Source organism: Pezoporus flaviventris, unplaced genomic scaffold (assembly GCF_033815535.1).
Source record: "Pezoporus flaviventris isolate CSIRO_AGI_PZ_B2104156 unplaced genomic scaffold, CSIRO_AGI_Pfla_v1 ptg000031l, whole genome shotgun sequence".
NCBI classification, from domain to species: Eukaryota; Metazoa; Chordata; class Aves; order Psittaciformes; family Psittacidae; genus Pezoporus; species Pezoporus flaviventris.
In genome coordinates, this window is record NW_026892579.1 from 2385240 (window position 1) to 2407140 (window position 21901).

A 21901-nucleotide genomic window follows, 5' to 3' on the forward strand; every position below is an offset into this window, starting at 1 on the left:
TTCAACTGTAAATTTATCAAAGGTCCCAAGAATATGCAGGTGCCAAAAGAATCAGTTCTCTGACACTTTGGTTCTAAAAGCCTGCAAAATGCATCTTCCTCCTTTTCCCTATACATCTAACCATTAATAGATCAATTACCCAATTTGCATTCTGCTGCAAATGGCCTATTTACACTTGACAAGGAATGCCTGAAAAGCTCACAGTTTGAAAAGCTTGCCCAGAGCAATGGAAAACAAGGTGAGACGTCACAGAGCACAGATGGGATCCCAGAGACTAAGTAAAGACTAAGAGAATGAGCAGCATGGAAGAGGATGCCTGGCAGGTCTGCTGTACTGTTCCGTGTGATTGCCCATCTCTGAGCCGCAGCATCCTCAGCCTCTGCCTCGGGTGACTCAGCGCGGCAGGCAGGGTGTGACAGCCACACTGCTGCGGCACCCAGCCCCAGCCAGTAACATCACCTTCTCTTGGGACACACTGAGTCAGCCACAGCGTCGCTAGGAGGTGGAAATATTGCCCCCAGTCCTAGGGCTGGCTTTTCCGCTGGATAGCTGTACCATGCTCAGACACACAGGGTATACCTTACCACTGAGTGGAGGGGAAAAAAGGAAGCAACAACAGATAAATAACAGAGTAGGGCCAAACAGGGGGCCAACAGGAGTGACAGTAGGAAAACATAGCTGTAAAATGGTTTTGAAAATGAGCAGTCTGAATGTATTAAACAAAAAAAAAGGGAGTGTAAGTTTGCTCTTCATATCCTTAATAAGTTTCCGCTTCCTACCCTTGAATTGGACAGCACGCCTCAATACACCTGTACACTGCTAGGTAGAACTGTGAAGCAAACCACATTTATCTGCTGAAATACTTGTTCATCGCATGTTTCAAAAGAGTGCCCTGTAAAGCCCAAAGGAACTCCAGGAGCTCCTGGAGACTCTTAATCTCCAACTTTCCCACCTCCAACACCTTTCACACTGTAATCTCAAATTCAAAGTTCCTTTATTGTTGCATATGGGAAGATCACAGAACAGCTACTGTAGCACAACTATTTCTTTTCAAACATCCGTTTCCTGGTTGCTAACTTTTTTCCTACACCACCTCTCATGTGGCTGTTCCTAGTCACTCCCTTTCCTTCCTCCCGCTCTGAGACCTGCAGCTCCACCACTGTAGAAATAGCTGGCGTGGAAGGCTAACTTATCTTGCTAGAGGACTGAAACAGCTGTGGTTGCTTGAAATATGGAAGGACTGCCCAAATGATTCATCTCGCTGCTCTTCCCCAGCCCTTTTCTTGCTTTGCTGCTTTTCCAATACAGTTTCTTATTGGCAGATACCTGATCGTTGTGACCATTCTGATGAAGCTCTCCTAATGTACCATGGGAAAGAAAAAAGGAAGATTTGGGAGGTACCTCTCATAGCCTTGAGGGCATGTGCTGATTTCTTCTTAAGTAGTCCAGGAGTAGCTAAAAATATGCTCAATATAAAAAGTAGAGAGAATATATTTTACCTAAAGCAAATGGAATAAGCAACAGCAATAAAAGCAAAGAGACTAAGTCCAAACCACCACTCACTGGTAAAAACCTCATTCTGACATATGGTTATGTTTATGGTTTTGTATGATATTTAAATATAACAGGGAAGAACAACATTTGTTAAAAAAACCCACTGATCTTAAAATGGAACAAAAATCAAGGCATGTGGATGAATGTGTCTATTAACTACATAGGAAGCTGCTTCTGTCTGATCACAGTCTTTTAAATCTAGTCTCAAGATTATTCTTTAAATGACCATTAATATATACTATAGTTTAGAAGGGTATCCATTTGTCCTATTAAATCTCTATAAGGGGAATGTATTTGGAAAAAAGCAAATGAAGCACATTAGCCTTTCTGCTGAGAAAATAACATGTGAGTCAGAGTACAATTCTGGTGAAGACAGACATTATTAAAGTTCACTCCAAGAAACTCCAAGTTTTATTTATCCAAAATGTTCTGTTCCTCTTCATTTTTATATTCACCAGGTTGAATAGGCCACTACTGCCTACTGCTCTTTTCAGTTTTCTCAATGTTGTAGTTTTGAAAAGGCTGTTTGCAAACTTACGCTGGGATGACAATCTCCAGCAAATGACAAGCTGGTTTAAAGACCAAGCTCCTGAACATTCACAAGGACCTCTTGTAAGCATGTTGGAAATACATGGACAGTACTATAGCCTTTAAATTGTGATTGGTTGGATTGTCAATTGCCGATGCTGCACTCCAGATAAGTTGCTCCCCTAGAGTCTCACTAAAACCTGTAGAAACCTATTTAATGTTATATTTATCATGTCTAAACCCCTTTTGATTTCACCAAATTGCAGATTTTTAATTAAAAAAAAAAAGGAAAAAGCTGGATGAATTCTAGTCTCATGCAAATGAAGACTCTATGTAATGAGATAATCTACCTGTGATCTGTTGCCAGCTTGAGTGAGACACAGTTCAAGGTAAAATGTGTTTAGAGATCTGAAGTAGTAGATTACCAGCAAAGAAAACATTCCTGTTTCCTTATCTTAGGGAGACTGGCTTCCTGATAGTTGTGGATCCTCCTCCTGCATGAAGTTCTAAAACAACCTTGTTCAGCATTTTCAATTTCATTTGGTAGTGATAATGCAGGTTATATGTATAATCGGTGTGGCAGTTCAGATTCTCCTTTTGGCTCCCACAGTGGGCAGTACTGGAGTTCATGCAGTATCATAAGAGATGACTTCACAGCACACTAATTACATAGGGTTTTCAAAGTACTTTGAAGATGAAAAGTGCCGTATCAATGCAACTCCAGGTATTATTGTTTATATAGCATACATAATCATTAGTGGAAGCCTAGCTTTAAGTCCCTTTGGGACTCAGGTGGGAGGAAGATTTGGACAAGTTCCACCTCCTCGAACTTTCACTGCATCTGGTTAAGGTAGATAGCTAGCATTCCGAGTTCCTTTGCTGTCTCCTTAATTATAAAATACTAAGAAAAAGTAAGTGATTGAAGTAAATGTGGACTCTCATGAGGTGAGATAGAAAATTACTAAGCTCTCAGCCAAAACTTATAGTACTTAACACCTCTAAGATTCATTCTCAAGGAAACAGAATTAATTCACTCATTCTGAGTGAAGTAGGAGAAACACCATCTTACTAATTTATAAATATTTAATGAAGCAGCATATTCCAAGATATTTGAGTGCTTCTTACAACATGACACAAGGGAAAAATAATCACTACAGGAAGCTTTTTCAGTACAAAACATTAAACACCTATTTCATAAGTGATACGCAGAAAAGAAGTGGGCAGTGGGAGAAGATGGCTGCATGGGAGAAGTGGAGAAGATTAAGAGGATGTTACGGCTCCCAACAGAAGCCACAGCTAGAATGCAAGAGGGATTAATTTCTACAGTTTTCACGGTCATCCATGCAGAAATCCTTTCACACCCTTACTTTTTAGGACAAGGAATAGCAATTGACTATTCTGCCTTGGTTCTACAGGAAATCTTACAGAAAACAATACACTTTGTCTACTTACATACTTTGATAGCACTAACTGAACATCCACCCTACTGCTGAATGACTGAATGCTACAGTCAGCCCAAAGTCCACAGAGCTGGGGGGTACCAACAACCAAAATGAGGCAGAACAAATTCGTCAGAGATTGCCTTAGACCTCAGCAAGTTACACAAGGCCCATGGATTCATGGTTGGATCCTCTGCACACTCCTGAAATAAAACTATAGGACCTTGAATGAAAGAAGGTACTAAGCTCAGAGCAGGGTTTTCATCTCAAGTCACTCAACAGAAACTCCTTGTCTTCAACAGAAGCACACCAGGTCACACCAGGTAGCATTCTTGCCTGAGTAATATTTCTTTCCCTCCACACACACAACCGAGGTGACAATCTTACAGTTGGCTATATATTCAGCTTTCAAACAACTATGATGAGTCTCCCAAATATATGGCAGAGTACTCTCAGTGAAACACTTTGAAGTAATGATGCATAGATAATTCTGAATATTCCCCTTTGAATAAGGAAATTCAAAGTGTAAGCAGAGCCTGTGTTTTGAAGAGGCCTCCCTGTGGAGAGTGTCCTATTATATGTAAATACCACTGAGCATAGCATGCAAATACGGTCATTAGTGAAGGCTTGAACTTTTCCAGAACAACTTCAATTTTGAGCCAAGCTACTTCAACCTTCAAAAGCAGCAAACTCTATGACTCAGCAGAAGCTGGGGCGGAAAAAGCCTGTTTCAGCAAGGACCGGTGGTTTTAAGATGCTAAAGTACCCAGAGGCTTTTCTAATCCCTTAAGCTATTTTCCATGCTTTTTTTTTCTTACTCAGTTGTAGACGTGCAGAAGAGAACTAATGCATATTCCATGATTGCACCGTTTTGCTATCGATTGTCATTGTATTTCTTTACATATTTGGGCTGCTTATGGTTTCAACTACAGAGCATATATTATAGACAGGAAAAGGAAGAGGTAAGAAGAGGGTGCAAAGACTACTACCCAAGCAAAGCTCACAGAAAAACTACTGAAAACAGAGGCACATTCAGCAGCATTAGGAAAAAAAAACCAAAACAACAAAAAACCTCAGGTGTTTGGGATATAAAAACCTTTCTAATAAAGATAAGGAGGAGAAAAGTGAAGATTTCACTCCTTAGCTGCCCAATCCAGCAGTTAGATGCATGTTATAGTGTACCCTACACTCCCTTATCCAGTCCTGTGTAAATTTGATATGGACATCACATAAATGCATTACATTAAAGAGCTCACATCTGTTTGTAAAAATCTTTTAGATTACTTCCTATAAACTTGCCTCTGCACTGAGTTAAAGAGGTAAAAAGAAAGTTGTGAGCAAATAGTATGATTCACATATTCAAATGGTCACCATTCAAGAGTAGCTGATACCCAGAAGCTTTCCATTTGCAGTTACATCAATGAAAATTCGATGTCATGATATATCTTTCTGGATCCAATCTGTTTATGTCTGAAATTGAGAGGAACTTTTACATTGATTTAAATGACTGAAACCCTGGAACTCATGTGAGCATTTTCTCTCAGTTCTAATGGGAAGTATGCAATTGAGGTCTAGGTTTGTTTCAAAGAGCAATTTAAATGTCTGAACATTTTCCCTTTTATACTGGTCTAAGATCAGATGTCTCATTTCTTAGGCACATTTCCTCAACATAGTAGCAGAGACCCAGTCTTTTTAAGTGACAAGAGAGTCCACAGTCACCAGAAAGTCATTACTTTTGACCAGCTGACACCCTCAACTGTGTATTACTAACCCAGTACAGCCTATCCCAGACTCTGCCTTTAGCTTCTAGCACTGTGCTTCTTCAGCACTTAAAAGGAGTTAATGTAAAACAATCACTGTAAAAACATGTCTGTCTTTGCCCAAAGTGCCTTTGCATTGCAAATTCCAGCAAGCCAGTAAACTGGATGCAGCACTTCAGCTACCATGAGAAAAGAGTGAGGGGAGCCATTTTGGAGGCAGTTGGGCTTACAGAGCAGCTGTATCTATTTAAACTGCTTCTGCACATAGCATCCATAGATAATGCTTCCATGAATACATGCACTGTCTCCTGGTAGTGCTGTATGTTATGAAGTATTTAAGACAAGTTTAGTACATTCCTTTTTTTTGTGTGTGTTGATCAAAATACCTTTAAAATAATACAGGAACCAATAAACTCTTCCTGTTTCGCTCTAGCAATGTGCTAGCATCATGTAATTTACATCTGACACACTTTCCAGGACTCACAGAGTCTGGGTGTGAATATGTCCTTAGGCACAGTCAAAAGCACATGGTTTAAGTCAGGGAAAGGCAGTCATCCCTTTGTAGAGCTGATCTTGCAGCCCTGTGTTTCTGGAGCTATTATGTTAGAATAAATCAGAGTAAAATGGAGGGCCATCAAAGAGTTTCAAGGGACTGAGCCAGAGAATACGTCTAGGTAGGGATTTCTCAGGCATGACTTATGCCTCTGACCTTATTGTCTATGTTGGCAGTAGAAATGAAAGTAGTGTAGGAGTAGCTTCAGCAGCTCCATCCCATCAGAGGACTGCTTTTTTTTTGCCAGAGAAATCCTCAAGGGCCATGTGCCCCACCTCAGTTGTCAGAGTCCTCTGGCAGATGTAATGCAAATGCAAATGGATGGAGTGAATAGCAGAAGGAAAGGAAGACGTCTTTAAGGAGATGATGGTCAATCTGACTATTTATATAATGCACTGCATTAAAAAACTATTGTGTATCGGGGCACTGCGTGAGCTCATGAGAAGGCTCAGTCCTGCCAGGTTTGGATTAGCAGTAAATAGAGAGAAAACGTTTTACAGGAGTAAGGTAAAACCTATTTTCTGCCCTATTTTGTTTAAATTCTGGAAAAGGGAGCAGTGGTAATCATAGAGGAATTACAAGAAATTAAACGTAGCCCTGACCCAGTGGGGTAGAAACAGCCTCCATCAAATCTGAAGGAGGTTTTGATCTGACATATCCAGAAGTCCACATTACCAAGGTCAAGGTACCTTCAGATCTGGATCGATTCCCAGATTTGAGTTGCAAAACTCTACCCCTTACATCACTACTATTTTTTTTCTTGAATCAATACCATGCTGCAGAGAAATTCCAAGGGAAACACCAGCACGGTGGCAATGGGCAGTCGAGTTGGTGATTCTATGTAGCACAGCAGCACCACAGCCAGCCATGGTTCTGGAACAGTGAGATGAGTACATAATTTAAAACTGACCCATTTCAGGGTGTGTGACAGGTTCACTGTCACAAAGTTCCAGTTCTCAAGCTATTACTGCAGTTTCCACTTTAAATATGAAAATTTCATTTCTAACTTAGGAAATAACCTTACTGTATTTAAAACATCTTGAAATTGCATGACCTGCATATGGATTTTAGGCTGTCTGTCTGTAATTTGTCCGTCTTTAATCTTTACAAACATTTCAAATTACTGGGGCAGGGTGGGGGTCTTAGGATGAATTTCCCTTTCTTAAAATACAAGAAACACCAACATGAAGTTTAAATACTTGACAGGTTTTGAATTAGTTTTTTTCTTGCTGCTTTGCTTGTAATCCTGCTTTTGTTCCAATTACCTTCAGAGATGTGTATTTTTAAAACAACTTTTCCAGTTTGAATTCCGTATCTAACATATTCTACAGACGTTGGGAAGCATGCACTAGCATTATACCATACGGTATTTTTTGTCAGCTGCAGACAATGCAACTGCTGCTGCAGATATGCACTGGGAGAAAGCATATAAAGCATTGGATAAATGGCACACAAAATGTGTCACTCTGATGATTCTGGAGTGTGTAATGAATGCACTCCATATAAATCTGGGTGGGAGAAACGGCCTGTGGAATGTCTTTACCCTACACACGCACAAACATGCATTACCCACAAAAGATCACTCAGAGCGCCTTGGCACTGAAGCACTAATTTGTATCAGTTGTCCAAGATGCCTCAAGGAACTGAGTCCTTAACGTGGAACATACCTGACAATCAGCCTGTCTAGGAGACACCAGATTTTGTCTCAGGGTGAGACCTTCCCTGGATGTTTCTGTATCCACCTTTCCAAGGGCATGATCCTCACAAAATGCTTGGAATGCCCTTCCCTTTATACAGATGAACTAGGACAAGCCAGCTGAAGTATGACTCATTGTTATTATTTAAGGACTACTTGGAGGAGTCATTCCTTGTGCTGGTTCTTGTGTAATATCTTTTAGAGCTGCAAGTCCACTACCACTGTCCTGCTTATTTTCCCCCTTGTTTACTAGTAGGAGGGAGGAAGAATTTGGACCTAGAATGGCAAGCAAATTTGAAAACAGAAAGCTGTATGATAACTGCATGACCATTGCATTTTGATTTTTCAAATAAAGAGTTTGAGCTATCTTCCCTTTACAGTTAAATGCTGGAAAACCAAGCACTTTATGTCTTCATTAGGGAAAGGGACCTAAATGGTGAAGCAGTAAACACCATGTGAAATCCCAGCCTTATTAAAATCAGTACCTTTCTCCCATTGACTCTGAAGGAATGAGGATTTCATTCCAGAAATTGAAACTGTCAGTCAAAAAATCTGATTACATGGGGAAATGTAAACTAGAGGCAATGATTTCATAAGGTTGAATATCGGTCATATATAAAAATTGCTTTAAAAAATATGCGATAGTATCTTACTACTACCTTTTTAATAATAGTTTGCAAATATATATTTTCTGAGGCTCATGGCAAGATTTTAATTGCAATAGTTCATGCTGAGTATGACTTCGTTCAGAAGTGGCATAGCACAAACAGTGCTTGGTCTTCCAGTGTTGTGAGAGTATCTGAATCTGGTCCTGCAAAATTTCAGTTCAAAGTAAATCCAGATGGATTAAATAAAGAATACTGCTGAAATGCAGTGCAACTGGGGAAAAACAAAGAGGGGAGGAACGAGTTTGGAACTGTAAGACTGAAACAAAAGATATATGTCCGTATAAAACAGTAAAAGACAATTAGAAAATATATTTATACTAAATTAAAACTTTATTGACTAATGTTCTCCAGACAACATGATCCAATGGAGTATGGCTGCATACATGCAATGAAGTTGAACACAACAGTAGTTTAACATGGAATGTCAAACAAATTAATACAATCCATTAAATGAAACAATTTATCTGTGTTGCTGCAAAATGAAACCAAGCTGTGTATTTCCTTGGTCAACCTGTGTTCAGCTAAGAGGCTATGCATTTGAAGAAACTGGTAGATTTCCTTAGCATGTATTTCAAATAAATTAGCTAGAATTGTACTCTTTAAAAATCCTTTCAACTTCACTTGCATTTCAAACAAAATCTAAGTGTAAACACTAAAGTTGCTAGAGCCATCTAGAAAGACCTGTCAAACTCAGAGTGGACATTACAGTTCAGTGAATGTGAATATTCAGAACAAGAAAAATACCAGTTGCTGCAAAAGTCATGTAGGCATATTTTATTATTAATCCAGCACAAAGCATTTCTTCTAAGTTTCTCACATAAAAGACTAAAGCTTGCTTACAGTACTACATCTTCTATCATTCAAGCATCATTATTACCTATCAGGGAGATTGGCTAGATGACCTAATGGGTCTTTTCCACCCCTAAGTTCTACAAAAGAAAATCATTCATGCCAGTAAGAACATTGTTCGCTACATCCTGGGCTTGATCCTGTAGCATTTGTTCAGCAAAACTCCCACTGATTCAAAATATTTTCCAGAGCAAGACATCCAGGATTAGGCCCTTTTGATTTTATTTTTTACAAAACCATCCATTTAGGATATGTGGAAAATATTCTATAAAATTAAAAAAAATACGACATGTGCTTGACTTGCATTGAAGGAATCAAGAGCATGTAAACACCATAGTGGCCCACATCTTCACAATACCCATGAGAAAGTGTCAACTGCAAATAATCTCTGTGCGTTTATTTCCCAATGAATGCTTCCGAGGGTGTTTCATGTGTATCTTTACCTCCACATCCACACACATATGTACACCCTTAACATACATGAGGGTGTGACAAAATTCATGAAAGCCAGTTGCTTGCCTGTCTTAATGCTTAAATCTGCAAGTGGCAGCAAACTGGGCTTTATATGATACTAATTAGACTTTATGTGAGCAGCAGGACACAAGTATCGCTGTGGGCAAAAGAGTGTGGCTGCTGGTTCTACTAATGTGGAGCCATCCCGGTTATGCACAAAATCTACCTGCATGAAGAGCTGGAAAAGCAGGTGACCAAAGCATTTCTTGGTGGGCCATATCTAAAATTTGAGTTGAATGATTTAGAGGCTGTAGATTGTCCAAACAGGAGCCTTTTGACAACCTGGAGGACCATGTTGGGAAGTTTACCTTCAAAGTGCAACTTTCCAAGAATGGAATGTTCTTGACAGGGAAATGATCAGAGGCAATCCTGGACTTTTTTGCTTGTTGAATAAGAAAAATGTTTTCATCTTCAGGCAGCACTTCACCCTGACAAACGTGAGTTCAGTTATTATTGGGTTTTAGTATTACAGAAGATTCTTTAGAAACAAACATGATAGTACACACATACACATACACTCAGATATTTACAGCCTTTCTAGAAAAAACACCCCCCTACCTTAGTACTGACTACCTTTTTCTTATTTTTTTTTCTTCTTTTTAGTATTTAAATTCTTTAAACCAGCTACATTAAATACCAATGTGTACTGTACCACCCCACACCAACCCTACATTCCCCCCAAAAAACAGCAAGTATTTTAAAAGTTTGTTCGCTTGTTTGTTTGCTTTTATGGTTGTTAAAATCCTCTGCTTGAGACTGTTAAGTACCACCTCCACTGGAACAAGATCAGCACTGACTGCATCTTCCAATGCATGTCGTTTCATAGTTGAGCAAGTACTGCAGCTAGAAGCCTAGATCTCCAGGTCATCGGGCCGAGGCCTGCTGCTGGCTCGGCTGCTGGCTCTGCTGGGAGGCCTCTGGTCCACAATGGTGAGGGGCTGCAGCTCGTGCCCCGACGCCAATTTTTTAGTGTTCTGGTGCTCATCAGAGAAGTCGAAGGGCTGGGCATGTGAGTTGGAGATGGTGCTGCCAGCCTGCCCCATTCTGTTCTGCTCCGCGCTGTAGTTGGCCCAGTTTTGCTCGCTGGCTTGCTTGTTGTAGTTACGACAGGAGGAATTATTCCTGTCTCCGGTCACGAGCTTGTACCCTGGAGGAGACATGGGAGACAAGGGGGCGGTCGGGGAGGAGCAGCCATTGTAGTACGCATATTTGGGGGAGCCACAGTCCTTGGAGGGGCTTATGGCACCGCTGTGGGAGTAGGGGTCATTTTTCCCTTTCACACGATCCTTTACACCCTTGAAGAATACGTAGAAAAGCTCAATGATGTTCAGAGCAAGAGACACCAAGGACACAACCAGCATGAAGAGGATGAAGATGGTTTTCTCAGTTGGACGGGACAGGAAACAGTCCACTCTGTGCGGGCATGGATCTCGCTCACAGGTGTAGATGGCATTCAGGCTAAACCCATAAATGTACCATTGAATCAGCAAGAAAGCCACCTCGAAGACAGATTTAAACAGGATGCTGATGATGTAAGTACGGAGCAGTCCCCCACGCATCTTCACTTTGCCATGCTCTTCGATTCCATACTTGAATTTCTTAATTTCTATTTGCTTGAGGTGCATATCCACATTCACACCGTCATTTTGGACCACCTTGAGCTCTTCTTCTCGTTTGTTCAGCTTCTCTTCTTTCCTCATTACATAGAACACATGTGCCAGGTACAAAAGTGTAGGTACAGACACAAATATGATCTGCAGAACCCAGAAGCGTACATGGGAGATGGGGAACGACTTGTCATAGCAGACGTTCTCACAACCAGGCTGTTGAGTGTTGCACCGGAAAGCAGACTGTTCATCTCCCCAAGCAGATTCAACTGCTGTCCCCAAGAGCAAGATTCGGAAAATAAAGAGGACAGACAGCCACACTTTCCCTCCTGCAGTAGAATAGGCTTGAACCTTATCAAGAAGTTTTCCCAAGGCGCTCCAATCACCCATCTTCACAGGATGCTGGCTAAAGAAGGACACACAAAAAAAAAGGGATAGTTAAGACAGAGCTTTAATACCTTTGATACACTGAATCACAGACCAATGCTAACAGAGCAGTGATGTCAGCTTGGTTTTAATTCATGTGTTTTACGTGATCTGAAGAGCAACCACAGTTTTAGTTAGTCTGCAGGTGGAATGGAAAGTCAGGGAAACTGAAAAAGAGAAAGTAACACATAATGTCTCAGAGCACAATGAAAAACAGAAGTTTCTAACTTCACTCCTGTTTTCAAGAAGACCCTGACAAGCTTCAGCTTCCTTGGTGGCAGCCTCAGTTCCATGATATATACCTGCCTCAGGTAGAAAACAGCTGTGACACACTGGTGAAGCAGGGTGTGTAAGCGCAGAGTGGAACAGCCTGAAAATTCTAAGAACACATGAAAGATTTGTCTCTTTCGGTGTGCATCACTCACAGTAGTTTTTATGTTCACTCTTTAAAAAAGAGTAAGAAAGCTAACCATCATATAACCTAGATACAAAAGGTTATACCAAGTTAATGCCAGGGTTGGGTACCTAAAATTTTATCCTTGCAAGAAGTGTACTGTATTTCCTACAGCAACATGAAACTGAGCTCTTGCATATCTTGTGTGTAATACAGTTAAGAGTATAGCTCCTAATGATGCCAAGTTTATAGTATACTGAATTTCAGAAAAAATCCCTTGGTATCTACGCACAGTTTATACATTGGTATTTGCAGCACAGAGATCACAGTTAGCATACTTTACCTACAGTTTTATGAAACAAAACCAGTAAATACACAAAGTGCAGCTAGGCTCATGTTACTAAATTGGAGGAACTGGTTTCCTGTTTATCTGTGGCTTGCTTGATTCATCAGTTTCAGCTTTGCATTTGCATCTTTTTGTATTTAAATTCCTTCACTTTGTTTTGAAAGGAAAAAAGACTTAGCAAGAAAAAAGGTAAATGAGCTCTTTCTGTTTTTAAAGCAACTCCTGGCATGCAGTTTGCATTCCAAGTGTGGAACACTGCAAGTTTAAATTGTCTCTCTCCACTTGAGTTTTAAAGTGCGAATTTCTGGGACACAGGCAGCTTCTTGGGGATATCTAGCAATACACAGGATGACAGAAAAGGAATTGTTTACTTTATGTTCTAGCTTCATAGGAAAACCAAAATTCAATATAGGATTTTTATCAACTGGAGAAAGGTAATCTTAACTGCATTAAAAACGTATGTTTTAACTTACCCCACATGATCACATATGTGAAATTGGGCACTTAAAAAAAAATCACAAGTTTTCCTTTTAAAGTACACGCTGCTGGGTATAGGTATTTGTTCCGTGCATACTGAGTAATCCCTTCCTGGTATTAATAGTTCTGATATTGTCCAAATGATTTCCTCCCCATCGCATCATGGATATATTCCCTAGTGAAGGTCATTTATAGAAAAAAGCCCTTTCTGGATAATTCATAAAATAGGAAATTTTAACACCAAGGAGATCTGCTTTCAAGAAGCAGTGAGTCACTGGAAACACATGATTGTAAGTCTGGCAAGCTCAAGCATAACAATAGATGCCAAATAAAAACACACCGTTCCTGCCATCGGAAAGAGTCTGGGAGAGTAATGGGAGACAAGTGTTTAAAGCGCTCACTCTTACAGCTCAGAGATGACAATTATCTTTAACCCCTGTAAAATACCCCAGGGACATTTCCTCGGTCAGATTAGTCACCTTGTTCTGAAGTTTACCTACAGACCTTGCCTCCAGACCCTTCCCCAAGCAACTAGCTCTTCACATGAATGAAGCCCCATCAAAGGGTCAGGCCTCCTCCAGACTTAAATCTGTAAGCCGCTGCTGCTGCTGCTGGGAGAAGTAGGCAGCGTGTTTGTATCTGACACATCCCTTCGGCCATCCCAGCTTTCATTCTCCCCAGGAAAGGCGAGTGTGTCTTTATGGGATCTGGTGGCGGAGAAGGAGTCAGGCGCACGAGCGCGGAGGTCTCCGGAAAGGCTGGAGTGAAATGTGACCAGGTTCCTCCTTAGGCTGGGATTGTTAAAACAGAGAACAGCCTGTAACTATACATCATGTGAAGTGTGTTTTAAAGGGAAGCTATTTGCTCCATGTCGTGGAATTGGACAGAAGGAGCCTTTTTCCAAGTAACAGCTTCTTGATTTAATTAGTTAGGTCTGTGATGATTCGAAACTACTGCATTAACAGACTTTTCTCAGACTCAACATATTTTTTTACTGTCTAAATGTTATTTCAGATTGTAAGTTTGATTAAGAAAACAGAGGACGTGTTATTTCTAGGCTGTTACGTGTGGTTTGTTTTTTAATTACACTCCACTCTGGTCCATTAATGCAACATGATTTACTTCACTTTTGACCTACTTAACCCCACACCTGCAATATTTTGAGAATTTACTACCTATTTTTTTTAATTTGCTTCAGCATGCAAAATTGCTAAGTTTCATTTATATCCTCTGGCAATATAAACTCCAGGAGGAAACATTCCATGCTTGAATTACTCATACATAGCTTTGAAAAGCAACTTTTTTTAAAGAGATCAGTTACATGCTGGCCTTTGCCAGTGATAAAAACCCCTCATCAATTCAAAACATTGTGCTGTTAATCAGATAGCCTCGTGGTGGCACAAATATATTATTCCTTTGCTTAAGTGGATTCTATTGCTTTATGAAACACAGTACTCTGTTTTGTTGTAGAGAAAATTCATTCATCGGCTCTAACTTGTTTACTTTCAGGGCACTGAAAGACCATTTTTATTAACTGATTACAGTATCGGTTTACTGTGTATAAAAAGAGGGTTTGTATCAAACAGTTATTTAAGTATTCTAGCTTTGTAAATAGTTTGAAATGGATGGTAGATAACCTATACAAATAGTTCTTCAGCATTCTGGACTTCTTTTAAAACTTCCAAACACCTTAAATGAGTCCCCAGAAGGACAGAGGTTGACCTGATCAATTGATTTCAGTACTTCAGGAATTTAAGGACACAGCTCATGATGAATATGTGTATTTCATAAGCTCTTACTGTCTATTACTTTACAGCATTATAACCTTTTTCTGAAACAGACCAATGCTGGCCTAGTAAACTCTCTGAAAGATGAATTTCTTCCAGGTCCTACTGTGTGTGGGTAAAGACGGGAAAAAGCCATAGAGCAGCAGGAGATATGACAGCATTCATCTGCATGGGTTTTGGATGACCACATACAGAAGAAATTTGATTTGTAAGCCACAATTAAGAAATTCTAGAACTATTTTTTATGGACAGTATTCATCATGTCATCTGGTTCATATTTTCCAAGAAGAATAATGCAAACTCAGTGCTGTGGTAACATGCCCAGGTCTGACTACAGTGATAAAAGCTCACATGCTAGCTGATGGAAGAGAGGTAAGGGTTAGAGTGGGATCTAAAATGGAATTGTGCAGCTGAAGCAGTTGGGAAACAGGCCAAAGTTTTGGTTTTCCAACTTTTCCTCCCTTTTTATGAACGCTCACACACACACAAATAACCAACAAAAGAGAAGATTCTGGACCTTGAACATCAATCAGCTTGCGTATTTCCCCAAAGCAACCAGCAGTGCAGAGAAAGCAGCTGAGATGTACAACTGATGGGGCTTGGATGGGTTGGAACAGTGAAGACTAGTTTTCTGAAACATTACAAGTGTCAGTGAATGTCTTCCAGACATTCCCCTGGAAAGGTGTAGCTCGTGTAGGTCTGCGGATGAACGTCAGTCCCTTTCATCCCCTGGACAAAGATTATGTGCTAAATGGTTGCAGTAACTGGGATTTAAAGTGTCACAACTGTGTGGTTTTTTCCGCTGTCTGCTAGTATTGCTGGTAGTCAGCTGCTAGTGGATCTATCTACCCATAGCCTTTGCCTCTCCCGTCTTGTACCCTCTACACCTAATTTAATTCTAAGGTGTAGTTGCAAAAGCAACTGTAAGGACTTTTTTAGATATTCTCTAGTTGTACAGATCAGGTCTACCTTGTGTGTTACTGCCCAGATTCATCCCTCTCCTCGCTTGCTTTGAATCAAAGATGAAACAATTCCCTGAGTGGGTTTCAGACCCTCTTTGTGCTCCTGCCAGTGGATTTTGAAACCTGGATTTCTGAAACACATTTGTTGCATACACTACAGCCCAGGTGCCTCCACTAAGGATAAATTCAGTGGGTAACATGGGGAAGAGATACCAGAGACTGGGGGAAGGACAGCAACATATCTGATGAAACAGATAGATTGCTCAATGTCATCTAACCTTCCTCACACCCACAGGAATCCTTGGCCTAAACCGACATTCATTTCAGAGACAAACAGAAATAATCTTTCAGACTTGCATAATATGAGACCTGAGATAATGTTACAGTGTTGAATCGTTTTGCACTTCTGAGTGTGTAAGTGCTCAGATTTATGATGCAAAACAAATCCTTCTCTTCCCTCCATTGAACCCAGCCTGCTGCTCACCCTTCTCCCATTTGTATGCTTGTTAGGTATCATGGGTCAGTGCCAGTGTTTGGCTTTGAAGTTTCTGAAGGAAACACTTCAGTAAACATCCCAAAGACTTGAGGCTTAAATTCTGCAGTGTAGTGTGCCGTCCAGATGTTAAAAACGGCAGGATGAAAGCTTCACGCGAGTCCTCCAACTGGCTCCCTATGCGCATACACACGCACACAGATAGAAGTTGGGCACAAGGTGTCCATAATCCATTTATGTCCCCATTACCAGGGTTTTTTGCTTTAAGTCTCACATACAAAAATCAAAAGCAACTCCTCAGACAAAATACGCCACTTCATGATGCTTGCTGGTTATCTCCAGGCAAAATGTGAGGACACACATAAGCGCGCAGTATTCTTGCCTAAGAGGAGAACGTGTTGCTTGATAAGATAGACTCTGTGCTTAGTCTGTCTTTCAGATGAAGGCTTTTTCCTGCCTCCTCGTGTGGCTCTTTAACTACTGGCTAGCAGCAAGCAACAACTGCTGTTAAGAAATCACTCCAGGTCTTGCAATGTAAAAACCTCAGTTCGCCAACAGATGCCATGAAGCATTTTTTTCCTCTGCATTTTGGCATTTAAACCTTCAAGGTAATATAAAGGGAATGTGTCATATTGGGATTATGACACATACTGTGGATATTCTTTCAAGTTCCTCCTAGACAACTTGCATTTACATCTACCCAAGACTTTCACAAACTTTGCCAGCGTGGTAAGGCGTATCATGGTATCTTACATTCCTTCTCTAAAATCCCTCATCGAGGTTGCTAAAACAGAGTAACTATATACAAACCAGGTTAAAAAACCATAACCCACGTCTGGATTTTATCACATCTATATTAAAAGAAGAGGGGAAAACCTATCAGGAAGACCACGTGCCAGTCACCACTGCAGTAGCTACAGCATTTAACAAAGCACCTAATTAAGAACCTTGTTCCGCGCAAACTAGTAGGCATCAATCAGGATTTCCACAAGAAAGCAAAATGTGCGGGGCAGAAATGGGGTGCACTCAGGACAAGGTCTCCCTGTAGCTGACTTCTCATGCAACTTCGGTACCACCGAGGCAGCTGAGGTGCCCCTCCAGTGTTTAGCTCTTTAAAGGAGTTCATTTACCCTGAGAGAAGGAAGGGCAGAAAGGAGGGATTTCACCCAAACACCAGCAACAAGTCTGCAGCTCAGCCCCGCAGCCGCAGCTTCACCACGGTTCCTCCTTCAGTGGAACGAGGCTAGAAGTTGTGGAAGTGCAGGAGTTGAAGAAACGTGCAGAAAGAAGACGAAAGAAAGCAGAGAACTTCTGCAAGTTTGAACTTAGCAGTTTATGAGAACTCACGCTTCTACAGATGTGCATTTTAAGACAAGTTCAGCCACCAGCGCAGTAACACAAAATGCTTGGGGTTAAAAAAAAAAAAAAAAGTGTTTTCAGAAAAAAGTGATACACAAGAAGATGAAAAAGGCAAACTTTTCAACTTACCCTTGCTGATGAGCAGTGAAACTGGATCAGAATACTTCTTTGGAGGGTTAAAGTAAAATGGAAGAGCACGTTCAGACACTCAGACCTATTTAAACTTTAAAAGTCTACTGATGCTTTCTATTTTTCATCCTTCCCCACTAATGAGAGAAAAGCGCTGATACCTCGTAAAAGTTTTTTCTACGGTGGAACACTGGGAGAGCTTTTAACAAGTTTTTAAGGCTCTGGCTGTGCAAGAGGAGGGGAAAAGGAGGGGTGGCAGCCCGGGAGGAGGGGCGCTCCGCGAGTGGGGAGGAGGAGGAGGAGGAAGAGGGGGAGGAGGGACAGAACTGAAGGCACAGCAAAAACCCGCCCGGGGAAGCGGGGAGGGCTGGGGCATGGAAGCCCACTTGCTGATCTAACAAAACAAACATGAGGAGGCAGCAGCCATCCAGCACTTCCCATCCCCCCCCCCCCCCCCCCCCCCCCGAGGCCACTGAGGGCACCTGGGTGGTATTGCATCCACATCTGGACTTGCCTGGGACAGACGAAACAACTTGGCTCTCTGGTGTGCCCCGGGAGTTTCGCTACAGGGAGAGGGGAAAATGCATGAAAGGGATTAATAGGTAACCAGCGTGAGCCTCCTGGATGCTGGGGCTGGACCGCATAGCTGCTTTCTCCAGTCCCTCCTTTGCCACCACATAGGAGAGGAAGCCCTCTCAAGCTTTTTTTGTGAACACAGCTTTGTTTACTTAGTTCTGTTTCTTTTACGTGCACACATGAACATATGCACCAGGAGCAGCGTTTTGTTTCTACAGGAGATGCATCACACTTTTTTTTCATTATTATTTGTGTGTGTGTGTTTGCGCGTGTGGCCGTCCCATGGGAGAAATGAAGAAATGATCTCACATTCCAGGAAACTCTTTCCAGGAAACTTCAGAAAATAAAGCATAGTCCAGAAAATCGGTCTGCCATAGTGAGAAGAAATGCTCCTGATAGGTTTTGAGCGCATTTTGCAGAATAAAAGCGTGCTCCAAAACTAGTCTATTCAATTAGTATGAAACTAGTTTGGCTTTGCTTCTGACCAGTCCCTGGTTAAACACTCCTTGAAAAATGCCTCCTCTATAGAACAGAGATTAATGTATTTCTTTGCCTGTGTTAGCTCTTCACACATGGATTCCAAACTGCATTAGGAATTGCTCTTGTACTTTTTCATGTTACGGGGTATTAGCTCCCTGGTAGAACTGCTTAAGAGCTTCTCTAGAAGGTTTGTGTTTAGATGGTTCTTAATGGAGTTTTACATTTTGGGTCCTACCTGACTCATTTGGGTTTCAATTAATGTTATAGGCTATTTCTGGGCCCAGTAGTGTGGATGAGCATTTTATGCTCTTTAAAGGCTACAAAGGAGGGGATAAGTCCAGTAATGGCCATTAAGAGGTTCCCAAATAAAGGTCCTCTTTACAGTTTCTTCCTGAAATAATGAATGTTACACTCCACAACACAACCTAGATATCACTTCTTACTTTTCACAGCCCTTACTGCTTTTCATCCAGAATTCTCCGGAGATGAGAACTAAGACAAGATCTTTGTAGAAAGATACTCAGCAGGGGGCTTTGAAGCTGGGAAACAAGAACACTGGTTCCTGCTCTGGAGTTGTTTGTAGCAGACCACACTGCCTCCTGTTTGAGACAAAGAGCTAGTACACTACGTATGTACGCCTTCCATTCCTCTGACTTCAGGTACAGATGGAGGTTGGTTTCCCTAGTCTGCTCCCCTTCCTTTGGTACTTAGTTTTGACAGCTTTTTAGTTTTTACAGTTGTCCAAGCCATGTAGCAGAAAGAAGCCTTTTCCTTCTGTTCTCTGAGTCTTGTGTAAAGGTTGCTTTTTATCTTCATAGTAAGGGAGAAATTGAGCTTTGTGCTTAATAGGCTGTGGGCCCTTCTTGAAAATGAAAAAATTGTAATAATAAACCGTAGCGTTTCACTGCTTTTGTGACTATGGTATAGACAGTGAGCAGAATACAGGTAATGCTCCTGCTGCTGCCCCATAAAACACGGATGTTCTAGAGCGAAGTACAAAACTCCACCAACGAGGCTACATGTGTGCTGGTGCTGAGACAATGAGGAGATTTGGGATGCTGTATGTGTTGGTGCTGGAAAAGCTGCCTCTTATGAAAGCAGAATTATGCCAGGAAAAAAAATGCTTGAATTATAACATGCTAGAATACAATGCTATTCTTCCCTGTCGAAGCCGGCAGGCTCACAGGGTCCTGCTTGCCTGATCTTGCATTTTTCCATGTATCTTCCTACATAGGCTTTGCAATTTTTCAAGCACTCTGTTTTTAAAAGAAGGACTGAGAAGAATTTCTCCACTTAAATAAAAAAAACAGTAATTGTGAGAAGCCCAGGACTCCTAAAATCCACTTTGGAAAACTAAAATATGTATGTTAGTAACAAGGGAAGAATAATTTTGCAGTAATAATAAGCATAACACTTGGCTTTGCTATGGCTTTATCCACATGAAACGGGAAAGTATTTCAAGTCTTCACTATGATGCTCTGTAGAATTAGGAAGAATTATTACTAGTCCTGATAAAAATACCTTAGAAATGTCTTCTAGAATTTGGAAATCTGTCTGTGATCACATTTCACAGCTCATTACCAGAACATACCCAGCTTCAGATGATGCAGTGATCTACCCTTTCACAAGGTTAGCAGAAAGTCTCACACTCAATTTGCGTTGTAATGGAAATAAGCTTTTCAGATTGAATGATTGTCTTCACACACAACTCTTCTTCAGCTGAAGCTGTGTTCAGCAGGACAGCACAGGGGTGTCCGACCTGAGATATTTGCAAGTCTGTTCTTAATCATGGACTAAGAAACGGGGTAAGAAAATCACAGATTTGAAGCTTTGTGTTGTGGGTCACAGTGTCTTTTTACATGATAGAGAATAAGATTTTGGGGAGCAGAGCAGAACTCTCTGGTACCTATATTGCCGTTCATTGACACGTTTTGCCTTCTGGAGCACACAGCGCTGCCTTGTGAAGCAATCTTTAGCATAGCAATGCCAGGACTCCAGAACCTGTTTGTCTTGGTTTGGCAGGCTTACATCCATAAGGGCACGTTCACACTGCGACCCAGACACAGTGCTGCAGCCCAGGCTCAAAGTGCATTTCTGGGCCTGAACCTTGGGGCTTGGGGTGACTTCCACAGGATTTCTGTCCACTCTCTGCTGAATCTCAGCTGAATCAGTGAAATAGTTGAGAGCCTGGAGTTCTTTTTCTGGGTAGACTTCCCAAAGGAATCATTAATTGTATTATTTAATATTTTCAGCCTTTGACGCAGATTCATGGTTAACACAGTCCATTGTTTCCTTTCTGTTTATTACCTGAACACATTCTATACAGAAACGTTTTCCTCATATTGCCTCCAAATACTCCCTCAATAATATTTTAGTAATGATTTGCTTGGAAAGCCGTGGTGAATATTTCACTTGGAAGGCTCTCCAGTCCTTAGATCATTACAGAATTCCCCATTGATACCAGTTGTGCTCATATTCTACTCCCAGTTAAGCACATCTGAGGTTTATGAAGCTCTTAAGAGGAATAGTATGTCTTCGCTTGTTTTCCATTTGTGTGCTAAGTTCACTTCTCAATATTCTCACGTATAGCACTGTCCTCATTCTGTGCAATTTGGGAGAGGAATCCATGGACTGAGTAAACTGAGCTGAATATACAGTAAACTGAGATGAATATACACATGCAATGCAGATTTTCTTAGGTGCCTTTCAAGGCACCTGTGCAGTCACCCACGTCCCTAGATGGCACGTAGGCTTCAGCACGTTTTCACCTATATCCCTTCTCACACATTTGGCTTTAAAGACAGACTTGTGAATAATCTGTGTTTCATGCCCTATTGAGGTAAAGCTTCTCAGAACGTCCAAAGAACAATAATGCAGTATTTCTTGATTACCTAAGCACATAAATGTGCAGAGTAATGATTTTTTTTTTTTTTTGTTAAAAGCAGACAGTAGTTTAAGGAATTTACATCATGTAGAAATACAACAGAGCTTTGAAGTTGCTGGCCACAGTGCTTGCATGTTCTCTCAGCTGGGGTGACTGGGCTGGAGCCCACTACAAGCTGCTGCTGCTGGTGCTGCAAAACACAGATTCCTCCCATCCCTGGGTTTCAAAGAGTCATCGCTTGTTCAAAGCAAAGGCAATTAAAGGCAATTGTCATCCATCAAGGCGGTAGCTGCCCTCACCGGCATGGCATGGCATATATAAGAAAATATTTTTGGATAATCATAAGAACAGTAATAATAAAAAGTGGGATAATCACAAACCAGTCTAATGGTGAGCACACGACATTCTTTATTGAAATGGG

At 41.1% G+C, this 21901-nt stretch overlaps 1 protein-coding gene across 1 annotated transcript; it reads right to left on the reverse strand.

Annotated features, from left to right (window-relative positions):
- Positions 1-8505: 8505 nt before the first annotated feature.
- GJA1 (gap junction protein alpha 1) lies at positions 8506-17793 on the reverse strand. The gene is made up of 2 exons (XM_061460024.1): positions 17541-17793; positions 8506-11573 (listed from the first exon to the last, which is right to left on the reverse strand). Exon 2 carries the CDS (start codon positions 11555-11557, stop codon positions 10412-10414), a length of 1146 nt encoding a protein of 381 aa, XP_061316008.1. The 5' UTR covers positions 11558-11573; positions 17541-17793; the 3' UTR covers positions 8506-10411.
- Between the last annotated feature and the right edge of the window lie 4108 nt (positions 17794-21901).

Bases quoted from the DNA above. Each gene is read 5' to 3' on its own strand.
- GJA1 (XM_061460024.1), bottom strand. From the start codon at position 11,557: ATGGGTGATTGGAGCGCCTTGGGAAAACTTCTTGATAAGGTTCAAGCC.